The sequence below is a fragment of the Triturus cristatus genome, chromosome 3_1 (genome assembly GCF_964204655.1).
Source record: "Triturus cristatus chromosome 3_1, aTriCri1.1, whole genome shotgun sequence".
Taxonomy (NCBI): domain Eukaryota; kingdom Metazoa; phylum Chordata; class Amphibia; order Caudata; family Salamandridae; genus Triturus; species Triturus cristatus.
In genome coordinates, this window is record NC_140583.1 from 610192285 (window position 1) to 610209750 (window position 17466).

Here is a 17466-nt window from a genome sequence, read left to right on the forward strand (position 1 = left end):
AGGGGTCTATGACCTACTCTTTAGTATTTACTGAGAGGAGAAGGCTTAAGATGTACTTGTCCTCTCTGAGATAGTGGAATGCAAGCTCCTAACAGTGGTATCTGGCAGATCAAAGAGAGAAATATGTTTTATAGAGGGTATTTTCTGTTCTGCAACTATGAATTGCAACTCCATTGTTTTCAGAGGAACTCTTGAGAATAGGACAAACCTGGAGGAGAATGAGACTCAGAGTGTCACCACTGGAAGAAAGTATACAAGAACATGGACACCAATTAAAGGGTGGCCCATCCCGCCTAAAAACATGCAAAGGCATATTGATAATTGTGTTCACATTTCTAAGTATGAAACAGAACTCCTCTCTGGCTACCAGGAGAATGGATTAACAGTCAGAGATAAATTATCCACCCCAACAGCAAAGGCACATACCAAAGAGAGGGATTATCATGGATATTCAAGTAAGTGTTCTGCGTCTTGGAAAGTCTGGTTTAGATTCAGAAGCATCAATCCCATACCTATTATGCTCCCTGAAACTGAACTGCATTTAGACTTACTGGAAGTAATTACAAAGCACCAATAAAAGAGTAAAAGGACAGCTGAATTCTCCAGATAAGAAAGATAAATTAGCCAGTACATTAGCATTTATCACCCTCCATATTCTATAATTCTGATAACCCAAAATAATGAAAAAGAACACACACAGGATTGTGGCAGCCAAATGTTACAAAATGAAAATGACTTAAAAGGAATAGGACAAACAATTGTATCTTCACATGAGCTGTCATCCTTTGCTTGAAGCTTCAAGTTAAAAGATTATGTACACAGTGAGGCTGCACATGATGTTGTAAAAGCAAATCAAAATAATAATTTACCTTGCATTAGCCTCTCGTCAGAAGTTTCCGCCTTGACCTTAGTTTCCATTGCTTTCAATAATATCAAACTCAGAGCTCCAAGCTGGACCAGGTCTGGACCAGTGTGTCTTGCATCTTCAGAACATACGTCCGTTCCTCCAAAGTAGCTGGCTCCATCACTCACAGGTATATGCTGCAATTCCCCAAAGTTAACAACTTGCAAGATGTCATTACACAGCAGCAGCAGGTCAGCTTTCAGGTAAGGATCCTGCACAAATGGAGAAGAAGCAACTGGCACATGGACAGATTGTTCACCTGCTGTCCAGAGCATGACTTTCTTAAGTAAAAGAACAAGCTTTTTCACAATATAGTAATGAACAGGAGAGGAGAGCAGGGTCAGGGCATGGGAAGTATACAGGAAAAAGATCCGCTGGCAGGAAAACTGGGATTTCAGTGCAAGCCTGGAGGCTATAAGATTTTCAAGCAAATCCAGAAAAACTGAGAGGTGGGCTTCCCTTTCTGAGTTTAGTGACACACTCTGATCTTTGCTACTAGAGTAAGGTGACAGTATGGATCTGTAAAATCCTTCAAACACGACATCCAAGGAAGGAAGGAGTTTCTTCAATGATTCTGTAAATGAAAAAATGTATTATTAGGGGAAGACAAGAGAAGAATAAATGTAGTTATACACAGCAAGTGATATAGTTATTTTGAAGAGATAAGGGTTATAATGCTCAGTTCAGTCCGTCTTTATTTCGATTATTACAATCATAAGACATAATGTTACTACAATTTACAAATACATAAAAACGAGAATTTATGAAATTTCATGATCAACTTAGCGCTAAAAACAACCCACAAATAGGAATAATCAACCATTCATTAAAAACACATTTAAAAAAGGTTAATTAATAAAAGGTAAAAAAAACATTAAAACACACGGGAGCGACACTAGCAATGCTTTACACACAGTTTGTTGGTTCACTAAGTGTGCATTAGGGGTGGCATTACATGTGTTTCTAGAAATTTAGGATTACAATTCAGAGCCTTAGTGACTAAAACATTAGTTAAGTCTAACATGATTGATAGTCCCTCGTCTGTTTTGCACGGATGGCCCACATCCAACTTAAAAACTTAGCAACTGCAATCACAGTGGATTCCTGAGTGCTTGTCTTCAGAATTCTTAATGCTTCCACGCCTGATCTGGTTCCCATGTTACAACAAATTGGTTTGAGCCATTTTTCCCCAGGTCTCTTATAGGCTGGACATGCAAAAAGAATGTGAGCTATTGTTTCGTTCTGTGCTGAACATATAAGGCATTTGTCATCTGACGAGGGGTGCCAGCTACTTGTAAAGACTTTTATGGGAAGGGAACCCACCCTAAATTGGTGGTATAACTTCCTACCACTCGGTTTGGTGAGAATATCCCAATAAGCTTCATACTCAGGATCATGTTTAAACTCCCAAAAAAAACGTTGACAAAATGGATCTTGTAACGGTCGAATAGCGTTTAGTCTTGACCATAATCCAATATGCTGCCCTGAACTCTTTTTTTGATGGGAATATGTTGTTTTTCGGGTCCTCCCACAAACTACTCATCCCCAGATCTAGTAAGGTAGATTTTACTTTGGTTAACCAAGACATCCTACGTAGGCAGTCTGCCCCCGTACTTCGAAGAGGGCTTTAGCATACAAGGAAAGCTCGGGAGTATTCCAGAGCCTTCTCCATAGAGCAATGGGTCGGTAACACGCAATGGTGTTGCAGCCCAGATCTAAATATAAGGGTACGAGTGGTGTAGATTGAGGGAGGCCTACTAGAGTTCTCATAAATTTGTTTTGGGCAGCAGTAAGAGTTGATAGATCCTCAAAGCACCAGAGCTCAGAGCCATACAATACAGAGGAGCTAATTTTAGAATTATAGATCTTTAAAGCGGGGGCTATGGGCTTGGTCTGAGAAAGCCTATGTTCTTTTATAAATGCTCCAGCTAATTGGGCGTGTTTGAGGACCAAGATCTCGATCTGTGGTTTCCAATTTAATCTCCTACCTAGTGTAATCCCCAGATATGTAAATACGTCGGTCTGCTCTAGGAGGACGTTGTTCATAAAAACTCTCCCTTTTATGGCTTTATGTTTGTGGAAAACCATGAACTTAGTTTTCTCCATGTTGATCACCAGCTCATTATCACGGCAAAAGACCTTGAATCGAGAAAGGGCAGACTGTAGCCCTTTCTGGGTCTTTGAAAGGATCAGGGTATCGTCCGCGAACATGAGCAGGGGTATCTTCATGCCAGCTAGAGTGGGGGCATCGGTGTGAAAGGTAGAAAAATACTGAACCACCCTATTAATAAATGAAGAAAACAACGTTGGTGCCAACACGCACCCTTGTCTTACCCCCTTATTGACAGAGAACCTATCCGTGACATTTCCATGCATACCCCAGCATACCTGTGCATAAATGAGGTCATGCAACTTGACTAAAATGGCCAGTAGTTCCAATGGCATCCCCAAATCCACAAATGCGCTCCACATTTTGGGTCATCGGACCAAGTCGAATGCTGATTTGAGGTCGACAAAAGCCACATAAATTGAGCCCCCTCCGATGATGACAACCCGCCAGTAAATTAGCATAAGTCTAAAAACCTGATCTATAGTGCTTGTGTAAGGGTGGAACCCCGCCTTTATTTGGGACAGAATATCAATTTCATCTATCCAGGTCTGGATTCTGCCCAACACTAGCCTGGCAACAATCTTTTGGATCGAGTCAATAAGACTTATCGGTCTGTAATTGCCTGGTAAGGAACGATCACCCTTTTTGTATATCGGGAGAATTTCGGCACCAAGCCAAGTATCCGGAATGGGGGCGCCACTCGCTAGTGCACTGGCCAGAATCCATATGTAGGTTACCCAAGCTTCTTTGTCGTGCCGAAACAGGTCGGCCGGAATGCAATCTGGGCCTGGGGCCCTACCTCTCGGGATCTTTTTAAGAACAGATACAACCTCTAACCTAGTAAAGTGCAAGGCTACACTGGGGTGGGCAATTGAAAGGGATCGTTGCTGTGAGCAGAAATGGTAAACTGCGCTTCATAGTACGGAGCCCACAACTCAGGGGGTGGATAATCAACTGGTGTTTACTGGCAATAAACAGATCTTGCCAGTGTTGCTCATCTCAATCCTGCTTTGCTATGTATTTGGTTTTCTTGTACCCAATTCTTGCCTTTTTAATGTCACCCATGATTTTAGATCTAATAGTTCTTGAAAGTAACTTTTAAGCCGCTCTACACTATTTATTATACCAGGACGCTGCCTTTGGACGCATTTTTAACGTCCGTCTTCTAAGTTTAATAAACAAATCTTTGAGTTTCAAAAACAAATCATTGTGGACCTGAAGAATGATTGCATTGATGTCCTCCTACGTATCACAGTTTTGGAGGGTAGCTATCGCGCGGGCAACCATTAGCTTCATCTGTTCCAAGTCCCCTCGTTATCAATGATCATAGCCCACCTAACTCTCCTAGAATCATTGGTAAGCATGACAGCTGATATAGGCAGCTCTGCAGGTTAGACGTTGACATTGGTTAAACCCAAGACCTGCATTGATAGCACCAGAGGATTGTGATCACTTTCATTCCGCTCCTGGACCTTCATGTCCAATAAAGAAGGCCAGAATTTAGTATTAAGGAGTATGTAGTCTATCCCACTACTTCTCAGGCCATTATTAAAAGTGTGAGAGCTCGTTTTATCTGACTGAGACCTCCCGTTTACTGCCCTCACACACCGTAAGGGTTATAATGCATTTTACGGGTTCACATACAGTAGTCTTTTAATCAAGTTGGAACAGATATAAAAATATGATTCTCTCAGAAGGTGTAAACTACTCCTTATTTCAATGAGGAACTCATACCTAATCATAGAAAAAACTTTACAATAGGGCCATATGCACGTTATTGAAATCAGGAAAACTTAGGCATGGTTGTGTGCGGTCTTCGTGGCCAAACTCGCAACTGAGGACTTCCAGAATTTTTGCTCCTATAGGCATTTTATATTTTTCTTACAAACCCTACAAAAATTGTTTACTTTACTGAGTTACATTACTTAAAGACCAATTTGCCATACCTTCCAGGAGCATTAGCTCTTATTAACTGCCCATGTAGAAGGTATTCTCTTCTCAGGGGCTTGCAGACACCGCTGTTTTTCTAATAACCTGCCTGGATATTTTTATGAGCTACTTTCCTCCAGTTCCACACTACTCCTGGCAGAGACTTGCACAAAGTGATTACGGCTTTGATTGTGAATGAGTTTCTTCCCAGCACTCTGGCAGTGTATTTGATACAATTTGAGAGGCAGGGCATGCTACAAGTGAATTCATGAATTGCCACAATCTATTACACCTCTAGTAGGGGTTTAAGATCCTTCTTACATCATTTTGAAATAAAAGGGTTTCCTCTAGTTTATGGTGCATCTGCCATACTTTGAGAATGAGGAATTATTCTAACTGCCTCAGTTAAACGAGGTTTAACGCTGCCACGTTTTCTACAATCCAAGAAAGATTGCAATTCAATGCTATCCTCCAGGTCCCAATCACTGTTGGTTACCTGACATTAACTTGATCACCGCACCGGTATGTCAGACTTCTATTAAAGAGGTTACCTACTGGTGAAACAGCAGTTCAGAAATAAAAAAAAACAATCATGCTAAATTCCACAACCATTTCCTTAGTGTATAATTTAGACCTATTTTGAGCTACGGAATGAAGGAAAACTGAGGACTGTTGCCCATAGTTTACGTGATCTGGTGTCAAAAAATGACTTGTCACTTCATCAAATATAAAGAAGAAATGTTAAGAGGATCAGGCTCTAATTAACAAAACAAACATAAAAAGACAAAAAAAAGCATTATGTTCTAAAATGTTTTACTCCACTGCATTCTTATAGCATTTACACGTTCCCTTATCCCGTCCCAGTAGGCTCTAATGATAAGCTTGCTGATCCGTCGTCACATACTGATCGAGAGCTACAATGTAATTGCGGTAAGTGACCTGAACCTTCACTTTCATGACTACTTGCTCCCTTTCTCTTGACACTGGTCTTATTTAACATGCACATGGCCCGACCCCTGGTAAAGAACATGCAGGTGGAACAATCTTTACATTAATCAATCATTAAAAGTAGACGACCTCCTAGAAATCCCCTGGACAGGCTATTTTGGTGTTCCATTTGAAGCTCTACGATGATGCAGCAGCAAGGTACTAGTAAAACATTCCCCTGACATTTTACCTGAAATAGTGAGATCACGTACCTTGTGTGTAAATTCTAACCCTCACGTGCTCCATAGTGACTTACCTGGAGAAAGAGCTAAATCAACTGTGCCAATAAATTTACTTCAGTACAATAGAAATAGTTCTCAAACTCTCTCCCGTTGGCAAGGAAACACAAGAGCACATTTACAAACAGCTGACATTACATAAATAAGATCCTCACCTCTCCATATTTAGAAAGAGAAACATTTGAAAACACTGTCAGGTGCTTGGTCGCTTAGAATGACAAATGCAGTCGAAGAACAAGTCACATCGGTAACACGTTCTGGTGGACACTCTAACCTCAGACTCACCTTTTGAATACCTCCCAGACAGACCTCAGATTTTTTTTTCCCCCCTCAGCTAAAAGACGAAGAAGAGGAGGAGGAGGAGGAAGGCGAAGAAGAGGTGGAAGATGAGGAGGAGGATTAGGAGGAGGAAGAGGTGGTTGTGGTAGTGTTGTACGGTTCCGTGTTGGGTTGCCCCGCAAGTGGCGTCGGACCCAGTATGTAGCCACCACCTCCGAGACCCGTCATCAATTTTTTTCTGATCTCTGTCTGCATCATCTGATGCAGAGCCTTAGTAGTTTAATCAAAGGAAGGAGGAAGAAGCAGAGATTTGTTCGGCTTCCGTTGGATATAATCAAAAATCAAAGGAGAATTAATCACATGTCCTGTTCTTACCAGTGTCTTATGGTTCTTGTATTGTGAAGACCCTCATTCACATTAAACATACTATGCGGTATATCTTGATTCTCTGCTCTGGTGATGGGGCAAGATTAAAAAGGTGAATTGGTGGTGCTGGGGTGGAAGTGTTGATGTTCCACTACACTGGTGATACGTTTCGATAGGTAGACATGTTTTGGCCCTTAGTAGCCTTCATGGGTCTCTGGGCCTTCTTCAGGACCAGATCGAAGTTGGCTACCTTCAGGGCAGCTTGTTGAGAGTAAGTAAATTACTCACCCTTCTTCATCACGGAGCCCATTCGCTCATCTTCATGTGTAAGTTATAGATCGTAATACTGTCTCTAACTTACGGTGGAGACAATTGTGACTCCTATGGGGGGGGAGAGGAGGGACTCGTGCTTTACGACGTCCTGTCTGAGCTTGGGCTGACTCTTCCTTTCATGACCCTGAATAGTAATTCCGGGGCACAAAAGGGCGAGTTGATTTTTGAGCAGGGCCTTAGTATCAAAGTGTGCCAGTGAGCAGAACTCTAAATTGGGATCTTATTAACATGGACATCAAGAGCCCATTCCACAAAAAAGGTAGGAAGGTGAGCAATGAGGAATCTGTGGTTAGATACAGAACCCACAGAAAGAGCATAACTTGTTTTTCTGATAGATACTTCTAGCTGCAGGTTTCTCACTTTGTTAATAGATACCAAAGCAGTACCCCCCAGGTGGTGAGTCTGTGGAATGGCTCAGACCAGGAAAACCTGCAGGACAGAATGGGAAAAGTGCTGTTCTCACTAAAGCTGGCTATTTAGAGTAACATGGTCTTCAACATAAGCAATCTGAGAAGCCAGCTGTACATTGGCTCGACTGGAGTGCACATCAGGAATGTTGGAACAAGACCGACATTTCACTGCGGCATCACAAATGGTTCTCTCTGAATTATATGGGCCAGTTATTTTAGGAAAAGCACAACAAGAGATTTGAACAAAGATGGCTGCTTCGATTGAGGTTAAAAAGTTTGGAAGGCCTACAAAGGACCATAAACTGTGGCCACAGCAAGGTCTTGCTGGGCTAGAGATAAACCAAAAAAGTAGCACATTAGATAACTGGGCTTTTATATGTTGCATGTGTCGGGAGGAACACCAAACACATTTCTCCCAGCATCCTGCATAGATGGTTTTAGTAGAGGGGAACCTGGCTGCCAAAATGGCATTAACTACCTTGGGGGAGTAGGTAAGGGGAGGAATCAAAGGCAACTGTTTATTTCTGAAAGCATGTGGGTGTAAGTTGTGTAGGGTTGGATGCTGGAACTTACTATGCTACTGCGACAAGAGGTTCTCCCAAAAAGGTAGCTGTACTGGACAACAGATGCTCATGGCCAGAAGTTCTGAGCACCACTGTCTCCAGGCCAAATCCGAAGCTACTAGGATGACTTGAGCCAAGTTGTCCCAGATCGTCTTCAGGATTTAGGACAGGAGAGGCAACAGTATGAAGGCATATAGGAGTGCCAAACTCCAATTCGGACAAAAGGTGTCTCTTAGCTGCCCTGCTAACCCGAATGCCCAAAATCGTGGAAACTGCACATTCTCAACAGTGGCAAAAAAATAAAGCCAGGCTTTTCCCCATTGCTGGAAGAAACCCTGTGCCACCCCTGAGTGCAGCCGTAATTCGTAATCCACTGGTCAACACCTGCTGAGTTTGTCCACCCTGGTGCTTAATGATTCGCCAGGTGGTGTACGACCACAGAGATACCCTGAAGACCCAGAGGGTACCAGAGGTGCAAAGTCTCCAAGCACAGGACCCCATTCCGCCCAGCTTGTTGCAATACCACCTGGTGATAGTGTTATCTGTGAGTACCTGCAGTTGTTCTCACTAGATGGATGGGAGGAAGGCTTTTAATGGCAAGGAAATTGCCCGTAACTCCAAAAGGTTGATGTGAAAAAGGTTTTCCCCAGAGACCAGAGTCCTCCGATCTCCAGCTCTCCCAAATTAACCTCCCCATCCCAGCAACGATGCACCTGTCACAACAGTTAGCTCTGTGTGGAATAGAAAGAGATGTCTGCCACAAGACTAATTGCAGTCCAGTAGCCACCAATTCAGATTTTTTGTAGTCTTCTCTGACAACTGGATGGGATCCAAAAGGTTCCCTTCATGTTGAGCCCACTGAGATTTCAGATCCTACTGCAGAACCAGCTTGTGCCAACTGACGCTGTCCTCAAGCAGGATGCTAAGAGGCCAGGAAGACTCAGAACCATTCCCACAGAGACCCAGGTCAAAGGCTGAAACATCGTTGGGGTAGAAGGAAGGCTTGGAACAGCAGTGCCATGGATTGCTCCAGTGAATGGGGGCCTCAGCGAAAGAGCCAACTGTGATTTTGGCATACTGATTGAAAATCCCACCTATGTCCACAGGTTGGCCGTTTTTTGAAGGTGGTTCACAACTGTTTGAGGTGATCCCGCCTTCAACACCCAGTCATCGAGGTATGGGACGACTCCATTCCCTATCCTGGAAAATGGGGCACCTGAAACTTGTAGGCCTGTGGAACTGTGAATGGGGATGTGGAAAAAGGTATTTTGCAGATCCACCGCCACCATACCGTTACCTGGATTCAGGCTAGATAGAACTTGGGCCAGGATGAGCAATTTGAACTTGTCCTTCTAGAGGAAGAAGTTCATAGCGTAGAGCTCTAAAATTGGATGAATTTATTCATCCTTCTTTGGCACCAGTAAGTAACCAGGTTACCAGCCAGACTGCCACCCTCACTATTGCTCCCTTTTCCAAGGGAGCTTGAACCTCCTGACACAAAATGGACAAGTAGACCTCTGAAAGTAGTGTTGTAGGAGGCATGTTCGGAGTGGTGGAGAGGGAGAGTAGCGTATAACTTGTGGGAGATTTGAAGGACCCATCGGCCTAATGTAATGCTTTGCTACCCAAAGAGGTAATGGCGTGTGCGACTACTGGGTGAAAGTGCACCACTGATGACAATCAAAGTGGTTTTGCAACAGCAGTGAGCATGTGATGTTTGAGTAAGCACTTGATGTAAGATACATGCAAACAGGGAGCATTTTAGAAATTGAATGTTCATTAGGAAACCTATGGTAGAAATATGGAGGATCTGGAGCATTTGGTGCGCTTACAGAATGCCTCCTACAGATTTTAAAAAAATATTGAGACTTTTAGCTGCACTTGGTTACGCTTTCTGGAACAATACATTTTCAGATTGGGTGTTAGGACTGAAGTCATCTTATTGCATTGTCAAGATCCTCTACCACCTGCCTTTCTTCTTAATTTCATTTTCCTGGTCTTAATGAACAAGTTGCTTTCTGGTAGAGACTCTATTTGACCACCAATGCTTCACCTGTCAGACTGGATCTGGAAAATATTCCATAGTGCTTCTGGGTGCCAGAAGAGGGCGCTGTGTAGCTCTGCACTGTCGCCGTTCCACTCTGGAAGTGACGTGTGGGGCCTATATAGGCATCACTACTGCACACAGACATCAGTTGCTTTCAAGAATGTCAGCACCCCCAGACATGGAGGCCCAAAAGGAAACTAATAGACCTGTGTGTAAATTACTAGACTTGCGATCTTATTAATGGGTAGAGTCCAATCAGAGAACGGAGATAATGGGAGGGTCGGTGAGGAATCTGTTGCTAGATAGAGTCTCTACCAGAAAGAGCGTTACCGAAGGGGAGTCATTTGTTCTTCTGATAGGGACTTCTAGCTGCAGATTTATCACCTTTTGACTAGAAACCAACCTAACTGATGGGGGGATGTAAATGGGAAGATCTGCAGCACCGAGCGGACAAAGTGCCCTTCTCTGCAAACTTGGGTGTCCAGACAATAGTGCTTTGTGAAAGGACGGAGGGATGCCTACGTAGCTGTCTGGCAAATGTCTAAGACAGGGACACCACATGCTAACGCAGTGATAGAAGATTTGGTCCTTCCTGGTGGAACGGTCTTGCAGTTCTTCCAGAGGCTACTTCTTTGCCGATGCATGGCAGGTCTTATTGCAGCACCAGATCCAGCATTAGAAAACACGCTTCTGCAGAACCTTGCCTTTTTTATTCGGTGAACCCTACAAAGAGCTGATAGTCCACTCCATGGTCTTTGGTATGATCGATGCAGAAGCGGAGCGCTCTTTTGGGGTCCAAGCAATGGAGGCTCGCCTCCTCTTTAGAGGGGTGAGACAGAGAATAGATTGCCAGTAGGGTGATGATTTGAACCACGTGGAATGGGGTCACAACTTTCGGAAGAAAGAGTGCCCTATTGCGTAGAATCAACTTATCAGGGAAGAATGTGGTATATGGTGCATGAACACACACAGCCTGAAGCTCACTAGCACCCCGTGCGGAGGGGAGGGCAACTAGAAACATGATTTTGATGGAGAGGAGCTGTAGGGAAAAGCTGTGGAGTGGCACCGAATGAAGTACACAATAAATAAACAAGCATTTGCAATGCAATAGGTCTAGCATTAGTAAAAGTTTGAGTTTTTGGCGTTACAAATAATAATGCAACACCAATTGCTCTAATTTTCAGTAATGCGAGTCCTAAGTATGCCACTATGGCACAAAATGCACACACAGATGACAGAACAATGGGAGTACGTATTTGGTAAACAAAAGATATGTGATTACTCAACTTTACTTTAAATGTATATTATATCAGCTATAAGGTGGAATGTCGAAACAAAAAGTAAAACAAGCTTACCTCAGAAACAAAAACATAAGAAGCGTCCACAGTGCAGAGTTTGCCCTCTCTTTTCATCATGTTACTAATAGGAGCTCCCTTCACAAACAGTTACAGCAGTTCACAGTTCATTCGACAAACATCCCCCATAACCCTGGACAGTTGCAATTAAACATTTCTGGTGGCACGCTTATGGGACAGTGTAGTGGCTGCATATACGGGTGCATTGACACAGGGGCAGTGGGCACTGGTGCTGAGGGGGCGGGCACTAATTCTGAGGCATAGACACTGGGGCACGAAGGGAAAGGGGCAGAGACACCGGGGCATGAGTGTGCACGAGGTGGGGACAGGGATAAAGAACCCGCGGTAGTAGTAGGTTGTGTGTTGTGGCAGGGCGCAGCTATAGCAGGTAGGGGTGGGTAGAGAATTTTTGACAGGGCTACAGGCACCCGGGGCAGGAGTGGGCACGAACACAAACACGGTGAGCAGGGACACAAACACGGAGGACAGTAGTGGTTAGGGGGTGGGGGGGGTACAGATATTGGTAGTGTTAAAGGGACACAGACACAAGGACAGGAGCGGGCATGGGGTTAGGGGCACATACATAGGGTAGAGCTGGGTATGGGTTTATGGGCAGGGCTACAGGGACAGGCAGGGGGACAGGAGCGGATAGGGGCACAGACAGGAGCGGGCAAGGGCACAGACATGAGCTCAAACACGAGGATACTAGCGGCCAAGGACACAGACACGAGGATAAGAGTGGGCAGGATTATAGACACGAGGACAAGGATGGCCAGTGACTTAGGGACACAGAAATGGGGAAGGTGGATATGAGATAGCAAATGGCAGCCCCGGGCAGCATGTTCACAGCATAAGAAGCGGGCAGTTGAGAAGGGAAGTAGCGCTGAAGTACTCACTAGGTTCTTGGAGGTGCCGAGGCGCTTCAGCTGGTCCAGGGGCAGCAGCTGGTTGGAATCCTCTGCTACATGGCGGCAGGCTCATAATGGCGAGTCCGCAGCCGCCAATGCTTGTGGGGCGAGGTGGACCTCAGAGAGACCGAGGCAAGCCTGCAGTAGTGCGAGTGGCGGTGGCGTGCTCAGTGGTGCGAGTGGCGGTGGCGTGCTCAGTAGTGCGAGCGGCAGTGGCATGCTCATCGCCTCAGCCACCCCGGACCTTTTAATTATCCGAGATCCTGCCTCTGCCATGACTGTGCTACCCGCAAGATATTTAAAGAAGCACGGAATCGAAACCAGTGGTGTGCGTGCACCACAGAGGAGCGGGGAGAGTTTTAGAAGGTCTCTGATGCTGCTGCTATCAAAAAGGTCACATGCCTGAATCCTAAAGCCCAAACTGTAGATTTAAGAGTGGTTAGTCTAAAGGCGAAACCCGGACTGTTGCATTACCGATAAGGCAGCTTCTTTACACTGCATGCAATCTCCTGGCCTGGAGAAGCCGGAATGCCAGAGGGACCGCTTGCCGGCTCTGCCACTACCCAAAGATAGATATTTGCCATATCTGCACTTGCCCTGTCTGAGAAGAGAGGGTTCTTGAAACAGCACTTTATAACAGCCTGGAACCCGCATATGCAGGAAGGTCATTATAGCCTGACTTCAAGAAGATCTTATGCTCTGGGAAATTCCTAAAATGTATGACCCTTGCAGAATCAAAATTGACATTGCTGGCATCACAGAATAGGGGTACCTGATAAATGTGCCATGATCGCATTGGCACCGCAGAGCACGCGCGCCAAGTCACTGTCCACGTTTGCCATATTCCGAGTGCATAACGGTTCTGGGCCATTTATGACGGTGGTTCATTTTCTCTTCTTTTTTCATGCCTTTCATTGCCAACTAGCAACTTTCATTATTCGACAAACTACCAGTAGTCACGGTCCAACAGCTCTCATGTGTTTAACTTCTGATTTTATAATATGCATGATGCACTTTTCGTCGTCTCTGAGCCCTATTTAATGACCAGCTGTCCTGTCCCTGCCCCAGCCCTATTTCTGCTCATTTTAAAATATGCACCACACACTTTTTCTGCACTCTACTTCATGTTCTTATTGGCATGGCACAATGCACCTAGCACTTTCCACTTGACTAAGCACGGATTCAGCAATAATGCTACCGAATTAGCATGGGTTTTAAACGGGGAACAATGTCTGCTATGTGATCTTAACACGAGACTAAATGGCTCTTTTACTGTGTTTTATATTGTAACAAGCTTTTTTTATTGTAAGTTTTAATGAACTGAACAATCAATATTCATTCACTTTCGGTCCTCGCGGCTCAAGCATGTCAATGGGTCTCATATTCTGAATATATGGACCCACAATTTCTGCTTGCACTTTGGTTTAGAGGCGAAATCTCTCGGATTTGGGATCAGTAGGGTATAAGGATTTTTCAAGGCAGTTGGACTTGTTTACAAAAATGGTAGGTGTGCGCATAATACCGTTGAAAAGCACAGACCTACTCAGGTATTCGGCCCCAACAAAAAAGAACGAGGTGCAACTTCTGGTTGGGGGGTGGGAGGTTAATACGAAACGCTGTGTAAATGGAAAGAAGTGGAGAGGAAAATAAATTCCAGGAAGCAATCCGCTCTACAGCTTTCCTGCCGGGTTTTGTAAACGGATGCTTAAATTGTGGAGCGCGAGCGCCGGTTTGCGTGATCAAGATGAAAAAAAACCAATCCTAATTCCTGGCCCCCGGTGCCTATAGCAACGGACATCCGTCTCCTTGGAAACTAATCTCGTGGTATTCGAACAATGCACCGGGGCCTTTAATCTTCCGAACACTGGAAATCTGTATTCAAGGCTGCTTCTCCTTCTCCCTCACCATCAGGAACCCGAATAAACATAAAGTGGGGTCCCCCTTGTTTGCTATCACAGCGAGCGCAAGTCCCCGCACCACTGTGCAGTCCTGAGCCTCAGAACTTGCAGCACAATTCTGGATCACACAGCTATGCTGGTGGGGCAGTAGAGATCCTCTGTTGTCGTCTGTGGCTAGGTGTGCATAATCAACAAAGGGTAAATGACTCCCCCCCCCCCCCCCCCCCGCTTCCCCCCGACGTATCTGCCTTCTGCTCCATACCTTGTTGTTCTTTATGGGGATTTCAGCTGGCAGAGTAAGCGTCCCGCTGCGTTCACGCAGCCTGGGATGTTTTATCCTGGGCTGTCTGGTTGAAGGAGGAGCGGCCGGCCATCCATCCATGCCCTCCCCTCCGTGGGGGCCGTGCTGTGTCATTTTGTGAAAGCAAAAGGGGGGAGTGAGGGTGCAGGTCGCCGACAGGCCATGCAGTTATTTCCTGGTCCGGAGCACATGGCTTCCACCGCCCTGCTCCTGGGCCCAACGCTGCAGTCTCATTGTCACAGTCGGCTCTCCGCAGCTTTGAGGGGCAAAAGCACCTAATGCTCCTCTGCGCCGGCTCTCGGGCCAGGGGAGTCTCCGATGACCGACTCATGTCCAGCAGCGCTAGTCTGCACCAGCACCACCCGCCGTGGTCTTTTCACCAGCCACAGCACATTGTCCGGACGGCGCCTCAAGGCATAGTGCTATACAAGTGCCTGAAAGCATGCGGTAAAAAACAACAGGAGCGAAAACCCATAAACCTTGTTGAGATTAGGGTAAGTATGTAAGGAGCAACAAAAAATTTCAACTGGTATCATTCAAAGGCAGTTATACATGCATGTATGTAACATTGCAAGCCAGAAAAGGAAGACTCTCAAACTATAAAGTTGTTTAGCAAAGAGCATCATGTATTAAATACGATTAACCAATCATAAATGGGAGAATGTTACAGTTGTATCAGCACTGCAAGCGAGATCAATTGGCATAAAACAACCCGAAATTGTACTTGGTGCACGGAGGTGTACGTGACACAAAGAGACAGCGACGCAAGTGACAAAGTGAAGTCAGCAAGGGACGGCGCAAAGTGAAGTGAAAGTGAATATATACAATGCAATCAGAGGTTCTGGTCTCAGTTTTAACAATAAAAATAAGTATTTCTCATTATTCGTAGAACCATAAGACAAGGTTAGGTTGTGCCATCAATTAAGCTGACAAGTCGACGGCGTTTCGATCCACGAAATTTAGGATCATCATCAGGACCGGGTTGAGGAGTTCAGGCGGTGCTGAAAGGGTATAGCCAGTTTATTCGAGACCGTGATAGCGTAAATGCAGGAACAAATCCGAAATGATCAGCTGAATCAGCCACGGTCCGGGGACGTCACTGACGTCCCCGGACCCTGGCTGATTCAGACGCCTCTTGCCTAATTTCTATTCACTAGACTTTCCAGGTTCCGCGCTTCGCTCGCGATTGGATTAGGATTCGATCAAGATCTTGACCCCTCATTTCGGATTTGTTCCTGCATTTACGCTATCACAGTCTCGAATAAACCGGCTATACCCTTTCAGCACCGCTTGAACTCCTCAACCCGGTGCTGATGATGATCCTGAATGACGTGGATCGAAACGCCGTCGACTTGTCAGCTTAATTGATGGCACAACCTTGTCTTATGGTTCTACGAATAATGAGAAATACTTATTTTTATTGTTAAAACTGAGACTAGAACCTCTGATTGCATTGTATATATTCACTGTCACTTCATTTTGCGCCGTCCCTTGCTGACTTCACTTTGTCACTTGCGTTGCTGTCTCTTTGTGTCACGTACACCTCCGAGCACCAAGTACAATTTCGGGTTGTTTTATGCCAATTGATCTCGCTTGCAGTGCTGATACAACTGTAACATTCTCCCATTTATGATTGGTTAAATTTTCTCAACCCCCCCCCCTTTTTTGTATGAATCGTATTTAATACATGATGCTCTTTGCTAAACAACTTTATAGTTTGAGAGTCTTCCTTTTCTTGCTTGCAATGTTACATACATGCAGGTATAACTGCCTTTGAATGATACCAGTTGAGATTTTTTTGTTGCTCCTTGAAAGCATGCAGGGCGGTTTTGAGGGTTTGCCCAATAAAAAAAGAAAACTATATGGAAAAGAGGAACGTCCGAGTTTAAAGAGCCCAGATTATACAAACCAACATGCCACCCGTAACACCATTTTGCGCGCGAGCACGAGCAGCCTACCTCCCTTTCCTTATTTCATATAGCTGCTTCCCTGTGAAATGGATCCAAAAGAGAAGAAGCCCGCGAGTGGTGCGCGCGCGCCACAGCGAGACATGTGGCTTCAATTATCGCGCCCGTGTCTGGGCACAATAATTGAACCACATGACGGCCGGTGCGCGTAATAGACACCAATAGGCCATGGGCGGAGCAATGCGCCTGCCTTTGGCCTATTGCGTGCTCTGTTTGTGAAAAACACGCACGCACAAGCCAATCGCGGGGATCAACAGAAAAAATGCACGAGCGTGTGCGATTTCTAGGTACGTTTTGAAAACCCCTACAAGACGTCTCTCGCTGCGCAAGCAGTGCTATGCACTGCAACGCTAGGCGCGAGACCTAAAAAGGACGAGATTGAGGTCTGATAGGGGCATTACAAAAGGAAATGGGGGAAACATATATTGTCGCTCCTTCAAAAACCTCATCAGCACCAGTAACTTAAACAATGAAGGCTGAACAGGCAATCACAAGAAGGCCGAAAGGGCTGAAAGATAACCATTACCAGTGCCCAAAGCAAGGCCTTTCCGGGCAAGGAATACAACAAACAGGACATTAGACAATTGGGTCTGGAAGGGGTCGATCTGGCATGCGCCATACAAAACCACAAACTTGTCCCAGTGACAGATGTATACAGTATTTGCTAAGAAACGCCCGGCTACCAAGATACAGTATATACAAAAAAGTGTTGGATGGAATGCTTGAATAAATCTCAGCCACTAGTAATTACACTAGCTGCATTCCAGTCCATCGTATTTTTCAGAAAACATGCCACCTCAGTTTGGACCCAGCCATATTCACATCAGTCTTGATCCTGCTCCAACAGGAACAGTCCAGCTCTAACTTCCA

At 45.0% G+C, this 17466-nt stretch overlaps 1 protein-coding gene across 1 annotated transcript in view; it reads right to left on the reverse strand.

Annotated features, from left to right (window-relative positions):
• LINS1 (lines homolog 1) overlaps positions 1 to 17466 on the reverse strand; it is a 181893-nt gene that overhangs the window by 34009 nt on the left and 130418 nt on the right. The window contains exon 5 of the mRNA XM_085644535.1: positions 870 to 1478. Within this exon, the coding sequence (XP_085500661.1) occupies positions 870 to 1478 (609 nt within the window). The remainder of the gene's footprint in view (positions 1 to 869; positions 1479 to 17466) is intronic.